The sequence below is a fragment of the Panthera uncia genome, chromosome F2 (genome assembly GCF_023721935.1).
Source record: "Panthera uncia isolate 11264 chromosome F2, Puncia_PCG_1.0, whole genome shotgun sequence".
In the NCBI taxonomy this organism is placed as follows: Eukaryota; Metazoa; Chordata; class Mammalia; order Carnivora; family Felidae; genus Panthera; species Panthera uncia.
The window spans coordinates 77,860,980-77,881,647 of NC_064812.1; the positions used below are offsets into that span (position 1 = coordinate 77,860,980).

Genomic DNA, 20,668 nt, shown 5'->3' on the forward strand with positions numbered 1-20,668 from the left:
GGGGTGCTGAGGCGCTCTCCCTGGCCAGCCTTCACCTTGGGTTTGGGGTCGGGGAGGAGGGCGCGGGGCGCAGGGGACATCAGAGCCGCAGGAGACAAGAGGCAGGCGAGCCTGCCTTCCCTCCACAGGTCTGAGGCTTGATTTTCTCTTGGTCTGTCAGAAATAAGTCTGTACACCCGGCTGATTTTGCAGAAGACACCGCGGGTCTGGCAGGCTGTGTGGATGACCCGCTTAGCCGGGGAGCCAGGGCTCGAATTTGGCTCCCTTGAGTCCTCATTCACAGCTGCTTCTACCGCCGCTTGTTCATCTTGCCCTTCATGGCTTTTCTGCTCCTTAATTGTCCTGTGGTCACTTTTTATTAGTCTTTTCCTTCTTGAGAGTTCGTGTGTCGTCATAATAACGTAAGACCTTATTCTAGACGATTTCTAACATTAACACAAATTATATTAACACAACACAATGATTTCTAACATTAACACAAATTGCTTAACATACAGACTGTTGCTGGTACATCGTCAGGCGTTACGTGATCTCAAATCATGTAAAATATCCCTCTGTACCTGTTTTCTGTTGCCGCGTGGCAAAATTACCACAAACTACCTGGCTGGAAACAACGCCTGTTCCTGAACCCACTGCTCTGTGGGACGAGGGAGGCCTGGCAGGTGTCAGTGGCTGAGTTCGTCCCTGGAGGCCCCGGAGAAGCACCTGTTCCCGGGCCATCCGGGTCGTCACAGAATTCAGACCCGGGTAGTTGTAGGAAGGAGGCTCCTGCCTCCTCGCTGACTGTTAGTCGGGACTCATTCTCAGCTGCTGGAGCCCCTCCCCGGTGGGAGGCGGCCCCTCTCCGTCTTCACAGCCAGACATGGCCCACCAAATCCTTCCATGCTTTCCGTCTCGTCTCGCCGACTTCCCCTTCTGCGGGACGAAGTAGAGAAAACTCTACTTTTGAAGGCCCCGTGTGATTCTGTCAGTCCCGCCCAGATACTCTCACTTTCACTAACTCCAAGTAAACTGATTCGTTAACTTTAACTCCATCTGAAAAGATTCCTTTTGCATTTGTAAGGTGATACAGTCACAGGCATGATGTTTCATTATATGCAAAGTCTCATCCCTGGGGAGTAGACCCAGTGGGAGGACATCTTAGGATCCTGCCTGTCACACCCTCCCAAGTCTGTAATTCTGCTTCACTTCTAGTATATATACAAATATATTTATGGCCTTGTAATATTATTTTAGTGCATTATATCTTTCTCAATAAGATTTCATATGAGCACTTAGTAGGAAATTGATAAACTACTTCTGAATGCTCGTTAGTTTTAGAATACCAATGTTTGCTATTATTCCATTTATATTATGCAGAATACATGCTTGTATGTTACTATAAAGCAAGCAAATACTATTCTAAAACCTACAGATTAGTAGCAACTTTATGATGTGTGGAAATCCGTAATATATGCTCACAAATGGGAACAGAAAATTTGAGAGTAATATTTATAAAATCCAGTTGAATACATAAATACTTGATGTATATTCCTACTAAAGTTTTTAAAGGAGAAATTAGCAAGATAGAAAAGTACGATTTTTGTTCATTTTACAGTATATTAGTAATATGAAAACTATGACTCATGAATCAATCAGTTGCCAAACTTTAAAGGGTAAACTGCATTGCTATTTAGCAATGTTATTTTCATTTCTTTAGAAGTTTACAGAAATAACAATATGTTGTCCTGAGAAGGCACACAAACGTAATTTATTTAGTTGTTAGGAGAAACTATTTTTGTTTCCTTAAATGACTGAGTTGTAAGAAAGTCCCAGCTGCAAATATGCAAATGCCATGGTTACCCCCATGAATTGGGCTTTTGTAATATCCTGAATTCCAAGAAAAAACAACAAGCAAGACATTAAGGGTAAATGTTTGCAACATGTTGCCTAAAACCGCTCTGGGAATAAACTGTAGGGCTGCATATGGCAAATTAGGAAAATTTCACATATTGAGAGTTTTTAACCACTCTCAGGATTAAAGGCGCTTTTGAAACCTTGAAAGTACAGAAAATCCTTTCAGGATATCTTTCAAAAATATGGCTAAAGCCATGTGTCTTCAGCTGTTACTTTCGTTCAGTGACAAATTTCATCCAAATTTTTCTTTGTAACATCTTTGTTGTGTTAAAAAAATACATTTTCAGTTTTTCCTTAAAAATACAAATAGGTTTCCATAGCAAAATTTTTGAAGTCTGATCTTTACTCCAGATGGTGCCTCCAAGCCTAAAAGTATTTCCCCAAATATACAAGAAGTGTTAGAACTTTCACCTGTGTAAAAGAATATTGGGACCCAGAAGATTTAGCCATTTTTAAATTAAGAGCCACCAACATTTTTCTGAGTGCTCATTAAGGACCAGACTACCCAAGTTCAGTCCTCATGATAATTGTTTAGCGTAAGGCATCATTATTTGCTACGCTGTGCAAGCTGAGATGGTCCTTTTGGATCTGGGATTCAAACTGATGTCTGCATGCGTCCGGAACCCCAAATTTTAATCACTGTACTTATTGCCACTGTATGAATCATCAGTTCCCAGGTGGAACAGCCTCCTCTTTATTTCAAATTTACCCTCCTCCAGAGCCCCGCTCTTCCCCATGAGAGGTGCAGGCAATGACCTTTCACGGGGTGCCCTTCCACCAAGATGTGCATTCTGAGGCATTCTGAGCTGAGAACTCAACTTATCAGTGCGTTTTCCTCTGAAAGGGGAATGAAAATATAAACAGTCGGCTGATAGTTGGAGACTACTGCACCTTTCTCTTTAAAAGCAGATAAGGTTTTCCAAAGGAACACAATAGCAAGTTTAGAGTACCAGGTTCTTAGGATACAGTTCCATCCTGATTCCATGGGATCCATCAGTCCATCAGGCAGGTTTTCATTCAATTTCTCATTTACTGTTTGGTTTACTGAAGTCCATGGAAATGGAACTTTGTCCCTAATGCCAACACCTGCTGACTTTCAGATTGTACGGCCTCACCTTTCTGACTGCTTTGTTTGCGTTTCCTATTTCTGGCCTATTCTCTGCTTTGGTAATTGCCGGTGTCTTTGCCCGTTAGCCTCAGTCCTGCTGCTGCCATATGGAGAGCCTGGTGACTGGAAGCTTTTGTAGAGAGAGGTAGCACCTGGGGGCTCCGAGGACCATTTTCATTTCACAATGACTCAGTGGGGAGCTGGAACTTGACAGCCAAGAAAGAGGCAGTGAATTTCAAAATGGTGGAGGGTTTTTCAAAAGACCTTTCATAACCATTTGGAAATCTCTGTATTTGAAAAGACCTGGGGTACAGGAGGACTCCTCACTGTGTGTATGTGTCTGTGTGTGTGGGGTGTGTGTGTACCACTAGAATCAGAAGGAAAGAGGACACCTTTCAAACCTCTTGGCTTTATTTTCCCTTTCCATCGTTAATAGTAGAACTAGATCTAACAGGCATTACTTGAACTCTTGAGCCATTTATGTTCTTAAGTAGCATGCTTGTTTCATTATAAACTAAACGCATATTTAGTGCAGACACCTTGTTAAAGTGAAGAAAATTCAGATATAAAGTATCAAACCCAAAACAAATCCCAACACTCTGAGAACATTGTCTTGCTAACACTTGGTATATTTCCATTTAGTGCTGACTGATCCAGAAGTCCTTATCTTTTAAGTTTCCCAGCCACTACATGGCACATACACACGCTGAAATGAAAATCCAGCATTCTGTTTGTATTGCTGTTTCCAATGGCATCAAGAGAAACAAGAAAATTGTGGCACTTAGTAGAAAAGCATCATACTTGAAGAATGCAATTCTAATTTTGAAGTTAATTACAATAGATTAGATAGAACATTTATATGCTCTGTTTGTGCTATCTTTTGGGTATCTCCTACTCATCTTTTGCAAATTAAAATGTCCAAATGTCATATGGTTTCAAGAAATGGGTCAATAAAGTTATATTGCTTTTAAATTTCATATGCATTTATTCAGTTTAAAGGGGTTAGGGAAGATTGGGGTAGCCTTTGCGCAAACTGTCAAATTGGTGAATTATGCTTTTGATTTATTTTCTCAAACTTCCCTGGGGTTTTCTGTGAATAGTGCAACCTGCTGACACTTCTCAGACCCTCTTTGGTTCCTTTCATTTGTGCATGTGTGTGTATACACATCCATGTATATACATATACATACACAGATATAAATACAGATATGGATACAAATATATACAAGGGTGTATTTTTTTCTAGGAAGAATTTAGTTTAGTTTCTAGCCCAACAGAGACCCAACCAATGGATTTATACTTTGGTGCATTTAGGCACCTCAATTATAGTCTCTCCCAGGACTTAAGCCATGACCAACCCTGACTCAACATCTCTAAATCCCCCTGGCCATATTTTCCTTCTTGGTAAGTGATGATGCCATTGTTCTGGTAATCCAGATTTGAAATTTGGGAGTAGCCTTTGATATTCATTTATGCCTCCGTACTCAGTAGCTTATTAACCATGATTTGATCTCTAATCCTTCAGTCCATTTTTCTCTCCTCAGCTTTAATTTAGGTTTTTGGCAAGTCTTCCTTGGATCATGGCAATAATCCTCTGTATTAGGCAGCATCTGACAGGAAACAATGGTATACACAAATTGGGCATTCTGAAGAGAGTTTAGTTCAGGGACTGTTACAAATGTTTGGGGATGGTATAGAAAAATACACAGAAAAAATGCAACACCCTATGCTTCGCCTTATCCCGTGACTTCATCCCGCCTGAAGGGTAACAGGAGAGAACAAATATCAGACATAGATCCAGACATACAGAGAGCTGTGTGGAGAGAGGCATTTAACAGAATTGTGGCCTTAAGATGGAGGCTGGCAGTCCTCTGCAAATCTGTAGGTGGGAAGCTGGGGAGTAGATACTGTCATTTTGTTCTCCTTCCTCCCTTCGGGATCTTGCTGCTGCTTCTGCGTTGGCTGAAGCTAACTGGAAGTCCAAGGGCAAAGGAGCCGTTGTTTTCTAGTTTTAGTTCCTGTAGGTCAGCACAGGGCCAGGTGGAAAATGGCTAGAAATGGATCCCAAGGGCAAACAGAAACTACTCCAGCCTCCTTTCACTGTCTTGCTCTACCTCCCTCCATTCTAAGCGAACAAGATAAAAGAAGTCTTCCTATTGTCACATTCCATCCTAAATGTGAGACAGAAAACTATTAAACTCCTAGAGGAGAACACAGGCAGGAACTTCTTTGACATTGGCAGTAGCGACTGCTTTCTAGATACATCTCCTGAGGCAAGGGAAGCAAAAAAGTAAACTATTGGGACTTCATTGAAATAAAAAGCTTCTGCACAGTGAAGGAAATAAAAACAAAACCAAAAGGCAACCTACAGAATGCGGGGAGATATTTGCAAATGACATATCTGATAAAGGGTTAGTATCCAAACTACATAAAGAATTTATAAAAGTCAACGCTCAAAAAATGTGTAATCTAATTTAAAAATGGGCAGAAGGCATGAATAGACATTTTTCTGAAGCAGACATACTGATGATCAGCAGACACATGAAAAGATGCTCCCCGTCACTCATCAACAGGGAAGGACAAATCAAAACCACAATGAGACACCACTTCCCACCTGCCGGAATGGCTAAAATCAACAACCCAAGAAACAACTGCTGCTGGCGAAGATGTGGAGAAAGGGCAACCCTCTTGCATTGTTGATGGGAATTCAAACTGGTGCAGCCACTCTGGAAGACAGTATGCATGTTCCTCCAGAAAGTGAAAAATAGAACTACCCTGCAACCCAGCAAGTGCACTACTAGGTATTTACCCAAAGAGTACAAAAATGCTAATTCAAACCTATGGCCTACCCCAGAATTTAAAGAGTGTCAATTGTACAGCATTCTACAGATAAAAAGCATGTAAAAAAAACCCTGTTTATAGCAGCATTATCTACGATAGCCAAATTATGGAACTTGCCCAAGTATCCACCAGCTCTGGATAAAGAAGTAATGGCGGATTCAATGGATAAAATTCCAATACAACGGAATATTACTTAGCCATTCAAAAGAATGAAATCTTGCCATTTGCAACGACATGGATGGAGCTAGGAGGATAATGCTAAGTGAAATAAGTCAGAGAAAGACAACACCAACTGATTTCACTTATATGGGGATTTTAGGAAACAAAACAAGTGAACAAAGGGAATATTTTGATTACTGATTTGATTTTTTTTTTTTGCTGATTACCAGTGTGTTCACATTTTCTATTTCTTCCTTTTTCAGTTTTGGTAGTTTATAAGTTTCTGGGAATTTATCCAGTTCTTCTAGGTTGTCCAATTTGTTGGCATTTAGTTTTTCATAATGTTCTCTTGTATTTTTTGTATTTCTGTGGTGTTGGCTGTTTTTTCCTCCTCTCTCATTTGTAATTTTGTTTACTTGGGTCCTTTCTCTTGTCTTTTTGATAAGTCTGGCAAGGGGTTTATCAATTTGTTCATTTTTTTTTTAAATTTTTTTAAAAGAAACAGTTCCTGGTTTTATTGCTCTGTTCTATTTACTTATTTATTTTTGGTTTCTATATCATTTTTTTCTGCTCTAATCTTTATTATTTACCTCCTTCTGCTGGCTTTAAGCTTTATTTGTTGTTCTTTTTCTAGCTCTTTTTTGTGTAAGGTTAGGTTTTTTCTTGCTTCTTAAAGTAGGCCTCTCTTGGTATAAACTTCAATCTTAGAATCACTTTTGCTGCATCTCAAAGGTTTTGAACTGTTGTGTTTTCATTTTCATTTGCTTCCGTGTATTTTTTCTTTTTTTTTTTTTTTTTTTAATTTCCTGGTTGACCTATTCATTGTTTAGTAACATAACCTCCTTAGATTTGTGGTCTTTCCAAATTTTTTCTTGTGGTTGACTTCTAGTTTCATAGCATTGTGGTCAGAAAAGGTACATGGTGTGATTTCCATCTTTTTCTATTTGTTGTAGCGTGTTTTGTGAACTAATATGTGATCAATTATGGAGAATGCTCAATGTGCACTTTAAATAAGTGTGTATTCTGCTGTTTTAGGCTGGAATGCTCTGAATATGTCTGTTAAGTCCACCTGGTCCAGTGTGTCATTCATAGCCATTGTTTCCTCCTTGATTTTTCTGCTTAGGTGATCTGCCCCTTAGCGTAAGTAGGGTGTTAAGGTCCCATACTGTCATTGTGTTATTATCAATTAGTTCCTTTATGTGCATTATTAACAGTTTTACATATTTGGGTACTCCCATGTTAGGTTCACAAATATTTGCAATTGTTATATCTTACTGTTGGATTGAGCCCTTTATGATTGTACTGTTCCCTTCTTTGTCTCTTTTTAGTCTTTGTTTTAAAGTCTAGTTTTTCCACTCTAAGTATTGGTACTCTGACTTTCTTTTGACATCCATTTGTGTGATAAATGTTTCTCTACCCCTTCACTTTCAATCAGCAGGCATCTTTAGGTCTAAAATGAGTCTCTTGTAGGCAGCATATAGAAGGGTCTTGTTTTTTTTTTTTTTTTTTTTTATCCATTCTGACACCCTATATCTTTTGATTGGAGTGTTAATCCACTTACACTCAAAGTCATTATTGATAGATATGTATTTATTGCCATTTTATTACTTGTTTTGTCCTTGTTTTGGAGATTGTCTCTGATCCTTTCTTGTCTTTGTCAGTTTTGGTCTCTCCTATGACCTCAAGGAGTCCCCTTTAATATTTCTTGCAGAGCTGGTTTAGTAGTCATGAATTCCTTTAGTTTTTGTTTGTCTGGGAAGCTCTTTGTCTCTCATCCTATTCTGAATGACAGCTTTGCCAGATAGGGTATTCTTGGCTGCAGATTTTTTCCATTCAGCACTTTGAATATATCATGCCACTCCCTCTGGCTTGTCAAGTTTCTTTTGTGAAATCTCCAGCTCCCCTTATGGGTTTTCCCTTGTAAGTTAAAGACTTCTTTTGTCTTGCTGCTTTTAGGGTTTTTTCTTTATCACTGTATTTTGCAAAAGTAATTACGATAGGTCTTGGTGTTGGCCTGCTTTTGTTGATTTTGGTGAGAGTAGTTGTGTGTGTCCTAGATCTGGATGTCTGTGTCCTTCCCCAGATTAGGAACGTTTTCTGCTATTATTTCTTGAAATAAATTTTCTGCCCCCTTTTCTCTCTCTTCTTCTTGGAGTTCTATAATATGAATTATATTATGTTTGATGGAGTCACTGAGTTCCCTAAGTCTATTCTTGTGTTGCATGATTGTTCTTTTTCTCTTTTGTTCAGCTTCATTATTTCTATATTTTGTCTTTAAGGTCTTAATTCATTCTTCTGCTTCTTCCAGCCTGCTGTTGCTTGCATCAAGACTGTTTCCAATCTCATTTATTGCATTCTTCATTTCTTATTGATTCAGTTGTGATTCTTTAACTTTGTGGTAAGGGTCTCATTGATGTCTTCTTTTCTCAAGCTCAGTGAGTATCCTTATGATTGTTGCTTTAAATTTCCCATCAGGCACGTTACTTACAACTATTTCACAAAGATCTCAGGCTTGGGTCGTATCTTGTTCTTTCATTTGGTATAAATTCCTCCCTCTTGACATGTTGTCTAAGTCTCTGCCTTCTTCTTTGTGTTAGAAAAGCCCGTTATGTCTCCTGCTCCTGAAAGTAAGTAATTGTCTAATGAAGACGAGATCATATAGTGACCAGAGCCTGACACTTCAGGGAGTGTCTCCAGTGTGTGGTGCATGTGCTCTGCTGTTGTGTTCTGGCTACTTTGTCCTTCAGGCCAGTCATCTGCAGAGGCTCCCTTTTTCTGCTGTGGGCATTGTTTAGTCCCTAGGCTGAACGTGGCAGGTTTTAAGTAGGTATGCTCTGGTGTGCTTGTGAAATGAGACCTGACACCACTTCCATGAGAACTGGGCCCTCTAGAGCTCTCTGGTCAGGAGATGTGGTGTGGGTAGAGGCCTGCTGCACTGGGACTCAGGCAAACTTGACTGAGATAGACAGTGATGCCAGGGCACCGGGGATGAGGTTCAGTGCGAGCACGTTAGGTAGCCGGTGTGAGCTCTGTGCTTCTCACAGGCGGATCTGTTTTTACGCTGAAGAGCAGAGGACGTAAATGGCACCAGTCAGCTTTTTATGGGAAAGGTGTCTCCACGAATGCTGCCTCTCAGGAACATGCTCCAAGAAGAGTGAATAATCTCTCCACTTTGTGCCCCAGGCATTTTTCAGATTGCTATTTCCATGCTCTCTGCCCCTGGGTTGTTTGCCTGTATTCTCTCCAGAAACGGTACAGCACCCTTCATGTTCTATCTCAGCCAAGCTTGCTGATGTTTACAACCCCTGGCTTTAAGCTCTGCTAGTAGAAGAATTAATGAAATTTGGCCTTTCTCATTTTTCAAGCCCATGGCTTTGTAGAAATATTCTTCTTGTGTGTTTCACTGTGTGTTCCTTTCTCTCTCATCCTTCTCCATGACCATGACTCCCCTCCCTCTACAACACACATAACTCTTTTCTCTCCTAAGCCGTGTCTACACTTTCTGCCTTCTTCTTCTTCTTCTTCTTTCCCTTTGGTTGTGGAGTTTGGTCTGTCAGTCTTTAGGTCAGTTTCCAGGGTACTTAGGATGATTTGATAGCTATCTGGTTGTGTTTGTGGGATAAGATGAGGCTTACCACCATATTTCAACTTTTTATTTATGTATACTTTTTATACTATTATCAAAAGCAATTTTACACTAATTTATTGAGAATGTATTCCAGGTAGGTCCAGAGTTGTGTGCCATGCTAATGATGGGTTGGAAACTTAAATCCAAGGTGGGATCCAAGTGCCATTAATCCCAAACTGCACAAGAGTCATGGTCTTAATTGGTGACCAGCAATTGAGGAGAGCAGAGCAGGGTGGTTAAGGGGGGATATCTCTTCTTATAGGAACCAAAAGGCATAATTTGTGTTTAGGAAGGCTATCTCAAGGAGATAAACCTTTGCCCAAAACCATGGGCTCTTTTTGTTTTTTCTTTGATTAAATTTAAAGTATTAGACCCATTCCTCAAGGCTAGAACTCAGTGTTGAAAAAATTGAGCAGTTATTGAAGAAAGTCGATAACATGTGACCTTGTTTTTTAGTCTAACCAGGCACAGAGTAACAGATTCATGAAAAATGGGGCTTTGAGAACATCGCACACACAGGACAGGAAGGCAGAGAATTCCTATGGTTTTAAGGGAGGCAGCTCCTGGGCAGTTGTCCAGGTATGATGGTTGTTACCTGGTGATGTCAGAAGCTTCTCCATACATTTAAGATTTTGGGACCTTCCCTCAACCCCCCGAGGAACAAGCTGAAATAAAGAATGTTTAAAGTAGCGAACAGCTAGCTCTCCAGAAGTTCTCCTGGAAACAGCACACAAACACTCTTGTTCTTCGTTTCCCTTTAAAGATTGCTGGTTTCTCTCATTTTTGCCTATGCTATTCTTGCTCTTGGATTCATCCTTATACCTTAATTAGTCTGTCTGTGATTTGTCTCACCTTTGTTTCCTGTCTCCTACCACTTCTCTTCACCACTATCACTATGTTGGCCCGTTACCTCAATTCACCTTAGCTTCCTGCTTCCCACCTCTAGATTCTGCCTACTTTTCTCCTCTCCTTCTTCTCATACTTTGATCAGCCGTAACATTTAACCTGTAGGAAGTGAGATGGTAGGCTGCCACAACACCAAAATGGGTTTTGTGACTACTGTATATCATTCTTGTTAGTTATTACTCCCTTGTACATGAAAATTGAGGCTGGGAAACTGGAGACCGTAGCTGGGATCCTTCTTGAGGCCTCAGACGCAGACAGTGAGTCTTAGCTGAGCATGGTTTCTTTCCACAGGGGATATTTGTTGCAACTGGCAGAGGGGATGCTCCAGCATCTAGAGGATAGAGCCCAGGGGTGCTACTAACCATCCTGTAATCCACAGGACATCACATCTCCCAACACAGAGTTATCCAGCTTCAATTATCAACACAGCTAACGTTGAAGACCCCGGTCTTGGGAACACTATATTCCATTGGATTTCCGGAGGTGTCTTTCCAAAGAGAAGCCTTTATTTCCAGGTCATTCTTTACCACCCTGTCCCTACTGTCATCCTCACACTCTATAAATAACCAACCCGACGTCCCTCTCATTTTCTATTTCCATATATATTATTATCTTATTTCAATCCCAAGTCAATTGTGGGGTATCCCGCTCAGTGTTATTATGATGATTTATTTAAAAAAATTTTACAGATGGACAAATTCAAACTCCAAAATACTCAGCACTCAAAAGACTTATTGAAGATTAGAACACATAATATTTTTATTAAATAGTGCTTCTTGCAGTGCCCTAGAGTCTCTCTTGTAAAGCTGTCATTTATCCTTAGAGAGTCATAAAAGCTTTAGAAATGACTTTATAAGAAGTCATAGCTAACACAATGGAATCTTGAGAGTTTTCAGGTTAATCTTCGTAGAATTGGCAGAGGGCTGGGGGTCTGGGTTAAGTGATTTGAGAGAGGATCTCATCAATTTGAGTATTTCTACCTTCAAGACTCACTGAAAATAAGGTTCAAAGCAGGAAATGAAAGAAATCTTTCCTTTTGCCTCACTAAATTAAATTTATTTTCTCTTTTTCTTCACCTTATTAATTCTTTGTGGCATAATGATTAAAAAGGAAGCCCAGAGGTCAATGAAAGTGGTCACAGCATCCATCTGCTTTCTTATTGTGCTGAGCTGTATTGGTGGGTAGGGGAGACATTTCTCCTGATAGTATAGTGGCTTCCCAATAATTTCAACAAGCCACCATTGATTACTTGTTGTAAGGGTAGAGAATTGGTTGAGAGTCATGGTGATAACGGGCAGCCCAACAGCCAAAAATAAGTCGACTTCATATCACCTTTGTTATGACCATTAGGGATTGCAGCTTCCTGAGGTTGACAAAGAAAATGAGATGATATTAATTATGACTATTAGTGCAAATTAACTCTCAAAGATGGCCTGCAGTGTTCCGTGGCTGGAATGCCTTGGACTGTCATCTGAGGGCATAGGAAAGTTCTTCCGGCTGCTTTCACTTCTCGGGTCTACCACTATACCGAATGGCCTGTGGGATGTTGGAGCTTGACATTTAATAAAATATTTGTCTCTGAAGTGCCTAAATATATGGGTCGAACTGTATTCCACAATATATCTAAGCATGTTAGCTTATCAGAAGGAAAATATCCCAAGCACATAAGCTTTAGAAAATTGTATGAGGCGGAGAGGTAAGTTCTTTCTGGGATACAAGGCACTTTTTAGTTAATAAAGGTTTTGGGGGGGACCTGGGTGGCTCAGTCGGGTAAGTGTCTGACTTTGGCTCAGGTCATGATCTCATGGTTCATGGGTCTGAGCCCCGTGTCAGGCTCTTTGCTGACAGCTCAGAGCCTGGAGCCTGCTTCGGATTCTGTGTCTCCCTCTCTCTGCCCCTTCCCCACTCACGTTCTGTGCCTCTCTCTTTCAAAAATAAATAAACATTAAAAGAAAAGAGGTTTTTGGGAGGTTGTGGGAAATGTGAGAAAAGTAACCGTGCCTTTCAATGCAGTAGCCTATGGAGGGAGCCATCTATGTGGCTTGATACGTGGCTCATCCAAAATGAGATGTACTTTAAGTATGAAACATGTTTGGGTGGCAAAACATCTGAAAATAAGAGTCTAAAAGAGACTAAAAGAGTCTAAAAAAGAGAGACAGAGACCGAATGCAAGTGGGTTAGGGGCAGAGAGAGAGGGAGACACAGAATCCGAAGCAGGCTCCTGGCTCTGAGCTGTCCGCACAGAGCCTGATGCGGGGCTCTGACTCACGAGCTGTGAGATCATGACCTGAGCCGAAGTTGGAGGCTCAACCAACTGAGCCACCCAGACACCCCTCTTTTTACTTTTTTAAAAATGTAGCTACTAGAAAATTAGAAATTCTATATGTCACTTGCCTTTGTTGCTCACATCGTGTTTCTATTGGGCATCCTGCTGTAGATGTTTGGGTTTTTTTTATTTGTTTATTTTTAATGTTTATTTATTTTTGAGAGAGACAGAGACAGAATTCGAGTGGGTTAGAGGCAGAGAGAGAGGGAGACACAGAATCCGAAGCAGGCTCCAGGCTCTGAGCTTGTCAGAGCAGCACCTGATGCGGGGCTCAAACTCACGACCCATGACCTGAGCCGAGGTCAGACGCTTCACCAACTGAGCCACCCAGACGCCCCAACCTGCTGTAGATGTTTAAGGCTAATTTCATGTCCCTGAAAACTCTGCCTTTGAAAGTTTGGTTTAAATACCCTATAGTTAGAGGGTATTGTTTCTAATGTGGCAGGTGCTCACCCCTGAAGATTTATCGTGTTTTGTCTTTGTCATTGAGCTACGCAAGAACCATGAGGGTGAAGCTTCGTCTGTTTCGCAGCCCCGCTGGAATATGAGTGATCGCGTTGCTAGCTGTCAATCTCTGATAGGCACGTGTTCACTTCATTAAAAATATGCTGTGATGAGAAACAGACTCACATTTCATCAGTTGCACTGTTGTGAGAGTCAACACAAAGAGACATTAAAAATGAGACTTTTTTTTTAACGTTTATTTTTGAGACAGAGAGAGACAGAATGCGAGTGGGGGAGGGGCGCAGAGAGAGGGAGAATGTGAGTGGGGGAGAGGCAGAGAGAGAGGGAGACATGGAATCAGAAGCAGGCTCCAGGCTCTGAGCCATCAGCCCAGAGCCCGACCTGGGGCTCGAACTCACGGACCGTGAGATCAGGACATGAGTTGAAGTCCAACGCTTAACCGACTGAGCCACCCAGGTGCCCCAAAATGAGACAACTTTTAACGTCTCTTTAGGTGTAATATTCTAGAATGATCTGTACTGCAGGATCATGTCAGCTTCTCGTCACACGTGTGAGTAATTTAACAAGAGGTGATTTTCCTTGTTTGCTGAAGTCAATCACACCACAATTCACAGTCATATAACATTTGGCATCTTTTTTTTTTTTTTTTTTTTAGAAGAGCATCTAACCTTACTTTTTCTTTTATTCAACATTAAGAAATTAATTTTATTTATTATTAAACTCATAACTTAAGAGACTTATCTCTGATGTTGGATTTTAAAAGGTACTTAGTAAATTTATATTATTCTGTACACCTGGCCTTGGGATTCGCTTTTTAATACTGGAATAAAATGGCCAAACCTGGGTGAGAGGCCAGGAAAATTGGAAAAGAGTATCTAATCTGACCTATTTTACATTTCAACAAATCTATCCTGTCGGCTGGGTAATTTCAAATTTCATAGCCTGCCTCCTCCAAAATATATTTAATATTGTTAACTATATGCACATAAGAGAGAAATGTCTTTGAAGTAGTATATGTCATCATATCTTTCATAATCATATCCCAGAAGCAATGTTTGTATTTAATATGGTATAATGCAAGAATATAGAAAAAACAGGGGTGGCTGGGTGGCTCAGTCTGTTAAGTGTTCAACTTTTTCTCAGGTAATGATCTCATGGCTCATGAATTTGAGCCCCACATAGGGTTGTCAGCGTAGAGCCTGCTTAGGATCCTCTGTCCCCTTCTCTCTCTGCCCCTCCCCTGCTCCTGCTCTCTTTCTCTCTGTCTCAAAAATAAATAAACATTAAAAAAAAAAAAGAATATACAAAAGAACTAGGTATCTGACCTTGGGGAATTTACAAACACTGAATTCTTCTATCTAAAGTTGGGGAGAGATTTACTATAGTTAGCAATTATTTCTGAGTAGTGTCTTTTTGTTTGTTTGTTTTTAACTTTCTTTGTATGTGTCTGTGCTGTCTACTTTTTCTATAATTAGCACAGGTTATTGATGTAGCATTATGGTTCTAATATCGGTGACATGAAGATCACATGTTCCTAGTGCTGTGTGAGCTCAGAGGAATAGACATTAGCTCTGTATGTTGGAAGAGGACACAATAGCTATTGTCTGTCTGTATGTATATATGCACTAAATGATGCATGTGCATTCCAATCATTTAGATTTAGAATGTTCAAAAAAGCTTAAAATTAATGTCTTACACTAACGTTAAGGCCTAAAACTTTTTAGAAATCTAAGTGCATAGACAATTTTTTTAATATTAATAATGGATTTTACAGATTGGATAATACACTCATTTTACTGTAATTTTGTAAGACGTTTCTTAAAGTCGTTCTGCTCTGCCTGTTATATTACTAAAAATGCACCCTTTCTTTAGTTTTGGTCTAGGTCTAAAAATGTCACATTTTTAGTTACTGCTTGTAATAATTATTTGTGGTGAGACAATATATGAGCACAATGGCAGTATTTTGTCAGTGTCCTGTTTCCTTGTTTACACTTGACTGGTGAATTCTTTTTTAATTTTCTTCTCCCTTCTAAGATTTCTAGTCTATAACTGGCATAATTCTTTATGGTGAAAGACTAAAATGTTCTTTGGTACCATTATTTATATCACTAAGAGGTGGTATTCCATGACATTAGGTCAGAGAGAGGAGAGACATGAGTTATCATTATGGAAGGACGACAAGAGTATCATGGTCAACATAAGATATGATTGTATAATGGAAACACCCACAATCAACTGACAGGAGAATACCTCTTTTAGATAGTTTAGATAAGTGGAAAGACAAATCACATTCTTAGAGAGGTAAAATCAATATGGTAACATTTAAATGCTGATTAAAGTATCCAGGGGATTTTTCTTTTTTTAATTTGAAGAATGTTCATAAAGTATGCTGGGGTGGGTGATGGGTGGGGGGGTGGCTCTACAAATAACCATTAAAATTACTATTTTAAAAAGAAGAGGGGTAGAAACTACCCTATATAGAAAACAAAACAGAAAACAACATTTGAAATATTCCTATCGTAATGTGTCTAGAAATAGACCCAGCTCATGTCAAAGATATGTATATGATTATATTAACATTGCAAATCACAGAGGAAATATGACTATGTAGGTCAATAATAATGACGATACATAAGTAATTTGGAAAAAAATAAAAAATTAATTACAGATAAGTCCGATATTTAAGCATTAAAACCACAATAGCTTAAGGAAAAATAAGCTTTTAATGCAATTTTAGATTCAGAGAAGCCTAAGCATGACACAAAATCCCACAGCTATGAAAGAAATGACTAACAAATTTCATTACATAAAAATTTGAAACATTTTAAATCTTATGATATAAATAATATAAATATATATTTATAATATAAATATAAATCATATAAATCTGTATGATGTAAATAATAGAGAGCTGAAAGTACAAACTATAATCTTTGAAAAACTGTTCCTGACATGTTATAAGCAAAAATTTAAATTTTTTACATGCAAAGAGTTCTTAGCAAATTAATAACAACAAAGAACCAAGTGGAAATACAGAAAGGATCTATGTATTTACGTTACAGAAAAGGAATCAAATGACCATCAGTATGCACTTTCAAAATATCTATATCTTTCTTTTACTTCAGAACATTTAGATTTGAAGGCTTAAAATTTCAAAAGATAGAGAGGACAGTTTATCCCTTGGATCTGTGAAAGAATTTGTCACTCACAGAGAGATTTCACATGTAAATCTACCTTTTCCTTTGAGAAATATGCTTGAGGAGTTGATACATCCAATGGTAGAAGTGTGTTCTTTAAATCTGCCTAGTTTTTTCTTCCTTTCCTCCCCTACCCCTAGCCTTTTTTTTTTTTTTAACCATTTGAACTGCAAATGATTTATATGGAGCTTATAATAATGCAAGTGTTTTTAGTGGTATTAGTGGTGGCAAATTTTCAAAAGATAGTCATTACTAATTTGGGTCAAGAATCTCTTACTTGGTAAACTACGGAATCATGGGTTACAGTCATTGAAAGTTTCAGACTATTTACTTCAGGGAGCACAGAAATGCAGTGTTAAGGGTAATCCTGCCGTGTTAAGGGTAGCAGAACCATATTTCTGGAGAGTGTCCAAATGAAAAGTAAACATAATTATAAAGCTGAAACAGATTAACGTTATTGCCACTTACCAAAAAACCCCTATTTTATTTGTGCTTAAATGTAGGTATAATGATTCACTCTGAGAGTAATTCTTGGCATTACCTTGAATGGAAATTTCATTTGACACAGGAGAAAGCTCAATTTTGCTTCTCCCCACGTTGATGGATACATAACTATGCAAAATCTTTTATCTTTCCAATAGCTACGAATTGCTTTTTAACAAAACATTTCCGCCCACACAGTGTGCGTTTGTCTATCAAGTGTGATGTGGGAAACAAAGGCAAAAGAAAAAATTAAATTTCCTTACTACTTACAGCCCATTGACAAGTCCTTGAAACAGGCAGAGTGACCTTTCTCTGGGAGGTATCCCTAACCTCCTCCCAGCTTGAAGGTATACCATCATTCACCCGCCACAACCCCAGTGCAGCTCTTTCTGCCCACGGGTCCTACCCCTATGCTTGAAGAAGGCCACCTTTTTGTACCAAACACGGCTCAAGAATTCTTTCTTGGCCATCAGCTCCGAATCCCATTTCCACATCAAAATGTCCGAGTATGTGTGTGGGAGACCATTTCAACAATGAAAGATAAGGTTAATAAAACCGGCCCGTCAGTCTGTTGCTGGTTTTTCTCCCCACAAGGTCCTGATCATCAGGATTGCAGACGTCCTGTTTTCAGGAATTATTTTATTTCCTCATAAAAGTGTAACATTTTTCTTGGGGGCTTTGTTTGCTTCTCTTTTTCCCCCTCCCTGGCAAAATAGGCAATATTAGGATATAGAATATAACCACGCATTTTCTAAAGCATGCATTGATTTTTTTGTGAAAGGATGTTAGATATTGTTTCATGTCCTGAATGTCCATAGAATTACTCATAAATTTTGAGTACAGCTCCTTTATGAAAAATTTAAAAAAATAATATATATAACAATGACTATAATCATTTAACCAGAACATTGTTAGGAAAACGTTCCATCCGTTAAAATTACAACAAAGGTATTTTGATGAAAAGCATACTGCTTTGAATAAACCTTAACAAGTTATATGTACTTATGATTGGAAAACACATTCAACTGTGAACCACTTTAATGGATTTGTTTCCTGTCAGCAATAAAAACATTTCTAAGAAAACCTATGAGTTAAATTGCTTGATCTCATACTTTAGATTATTAACACTCGTATTGAATTGCAACATTAAAGAAATAAAAACAACTTCAGTGCAATTGTAGAAATTGAATGTTTTTTATTTTTAACAAAATTTAGATTAACTACATAAGAATATGCAGAAATATAGGCTTTGAGCACTTTTTATGTACTGAAGAAAGATGAATGAGGATAAGTAGTATTTTTTCCTTTTTCAGTTGTGGTATTGAAAGGCACTAATGACTAAAGGCATCCTTTGTATTAAGTGGATCAACTCTTTCCTAGGCACTAGGCACTGGGGAGAATTAAGAAACTAGTCAGTTTCCTATATTCTGTGTTTCAGATGAGATTGAGACTCTCTACACACATATACCATGTAGCACACAGACAAACCTATCACATAGAAGATGCACAGACTACATATACACCCACGCATGCATGTGCACGTACACATATTCAAATATGCATCTACGTGCACACATATGCATATAAACACATGTATGTAAATATATCTATGCATGTGTGCGTACATACGTATACTTTTTTCTACATGTGTTGGTGCATGTATTTAATAGAATGTGGGGACAGAATAGTCATTCTTCAAGTAAAAATAGATGTACAATGGCAGTTTGGGGATTCTAAAGGAAGAATAGTAATGGATTTTATACATTAGATTAAGAATATGCAGAGACAGTAAATGACAAATTTTCTCAGGACAATGTTTGTGACTGCTATTAACTAGATATCAACTATCTATGTTGCTTTTAGCCAGCTTAAACATTTCTTGAACACATGGTAAACTATGAAGTTGATTAGATCATTGACTGAAGCTCAGAATTATCCATAAAAATGGACATTATCTCTGTATGACATCAACTCTAGTGCATGCTGTAGACTGATTGTTCTGCCTCCCTGGTGGCCAGAACGCTAGGCAGAAGCGGCGAGGAGTGTCTTTGGTACCGTAGGTGGGGCATTAGATCGTGGCTTCAAATGCTGTTTGGGGAACTGTGTGGCTGAACCTTTAGTTGTGCATCATGGGGTGAGTAGGTTAGAAACAGTCGCGTTTGGGGTCTCTGGGATGTCTCCGTGCGTATGATGACTAAAACCATCACCTGCTCCATTGGCCAAAACACTGTTTTCCTAATAAGTCATACAAAAAAAAAATGCACGAAACAAATATTTTTATAATACACTCAGAGTGAATCTTTTGACATTTTACTCTGACAGTAGATACTAGAAGCTTTGGAGTATTTAAATGCTATACGATATTCAGAAAAATGTGTGCCAATCCAATTAGTAGACATTCCCTGTACATTTAGACATGTCATAATAATTTAAATCCGAAAGAAATTTAAAGTGTATTTAGCAGGAAAAACAATCTGTAATTTTTATTTGCTCGACTGCTTTTCCAAAGTGTTCAAAGTGGCTGAGAGGTGATTTTCTGTAACTGATTTTCCTGTTCAAATCCAATTTACTTTTGCCACCTGTTATTTTTCTCCCTGGATTTTTTAGAAGTCATTTTTGGACCATTTGATAGTCCTATAATAAGAACCTCACTTCCTATGGTGTAATTGACTCTCAGTTTGACAGTTCAACAAATACACAATGAGAGTCCACTGTGGGCCAAGAGCTGTGATATTTATTTTTCCAAGTAAAGTGCTTAAGCCTGAGTGTATATAACTCTCCATCTGTTTATTTAGAAACATATTCCTCTTTGTGTCTTTGTTGATAATTTTCCTTTTATCCCAGGGCTTATAGTCCTCCTTTAGGGGTACTTTAGGGTAATTTAATAAATAGAAATTACTTTTGAAGGCTTTTATGACAAACTACTATTTGAACATAGGCTTTGTTGAGTAGAAAATTATAAATTTGTAAAGTTAATGAACATGTCAGTAAATGTTTTTCTACTATGTAAAGCACTATTTCTAGTAGAACTATTATAATATTTGCAGAGTCTGTTTCTCATTTTGGGATCTTTGTTTGTTTTTGTTTTTTCAGTCTCCTGAACAACAACCAAATCAGAAAGATTTCCAGAAATGCTTTTGAAGGACTTGAAAATTTACTTTATCTGTAAGTTGCAAGAAACATCAACAATAACTTACGGTGTTGATAGATTATTTGTGGCCTTTTTGTTTGCTTTAAGCGAAGTAATTCTTCATCTTCTTGAAAACCACTGCCAACCTTTACACAAAACACATTGGAACATTTCTAAGTGAAGTCAGTTGTTGCTTTCAGCAGATTATTCATCTGAACACAGTTGAGTATTTGTGCACATTTTTATTCCCGCCCATCCCTGCCACAAAAATTATAACTTGCCGAAAAATAAAAACAAAACAGTTTGTCCAACTTTCACATTCAAATCTAGTTAATCAATACTTATGAAAATTGCATAGATCCTAGAGAAGCTTTTTATATCAACAACTCAGCCATCCAAGACCTTCTGAAGCCAGTGAACACATGACAGTTAGGAACTTTAATGAACCTGGATGAGAACCAATTTTTGGAAAAATTAGCTCACAGATACAACCGTTGACAATTGCGGTGCTCTTTTGTTTATCAGAAGG

The 20,668-nt window shown here is 38.6% G+C and overlaps 1 protein-coding gene across 1 annotated transcript in view; it reads left to right on the forward strand.

Annotated features, from left to right (window-relative positions):
* Positions 1-20,668, forward strand: part of PXDNL (peroxidasin like) — a 360,062-nt gene that overhangs the window by 131,123 nt on the left and 208,271 nt on the right. Inside the window, exon 3 of the mRNA XM_049633716.1 lies at positions 20,103-20,174. Within this exon, the coding sequence (XP_049489673.1) occupies positions 20,103-20,174 (72 nt within the window). The remainder of the gene's footprint in view (positions 1-20,102; positions 20,175-20,668) is intronic.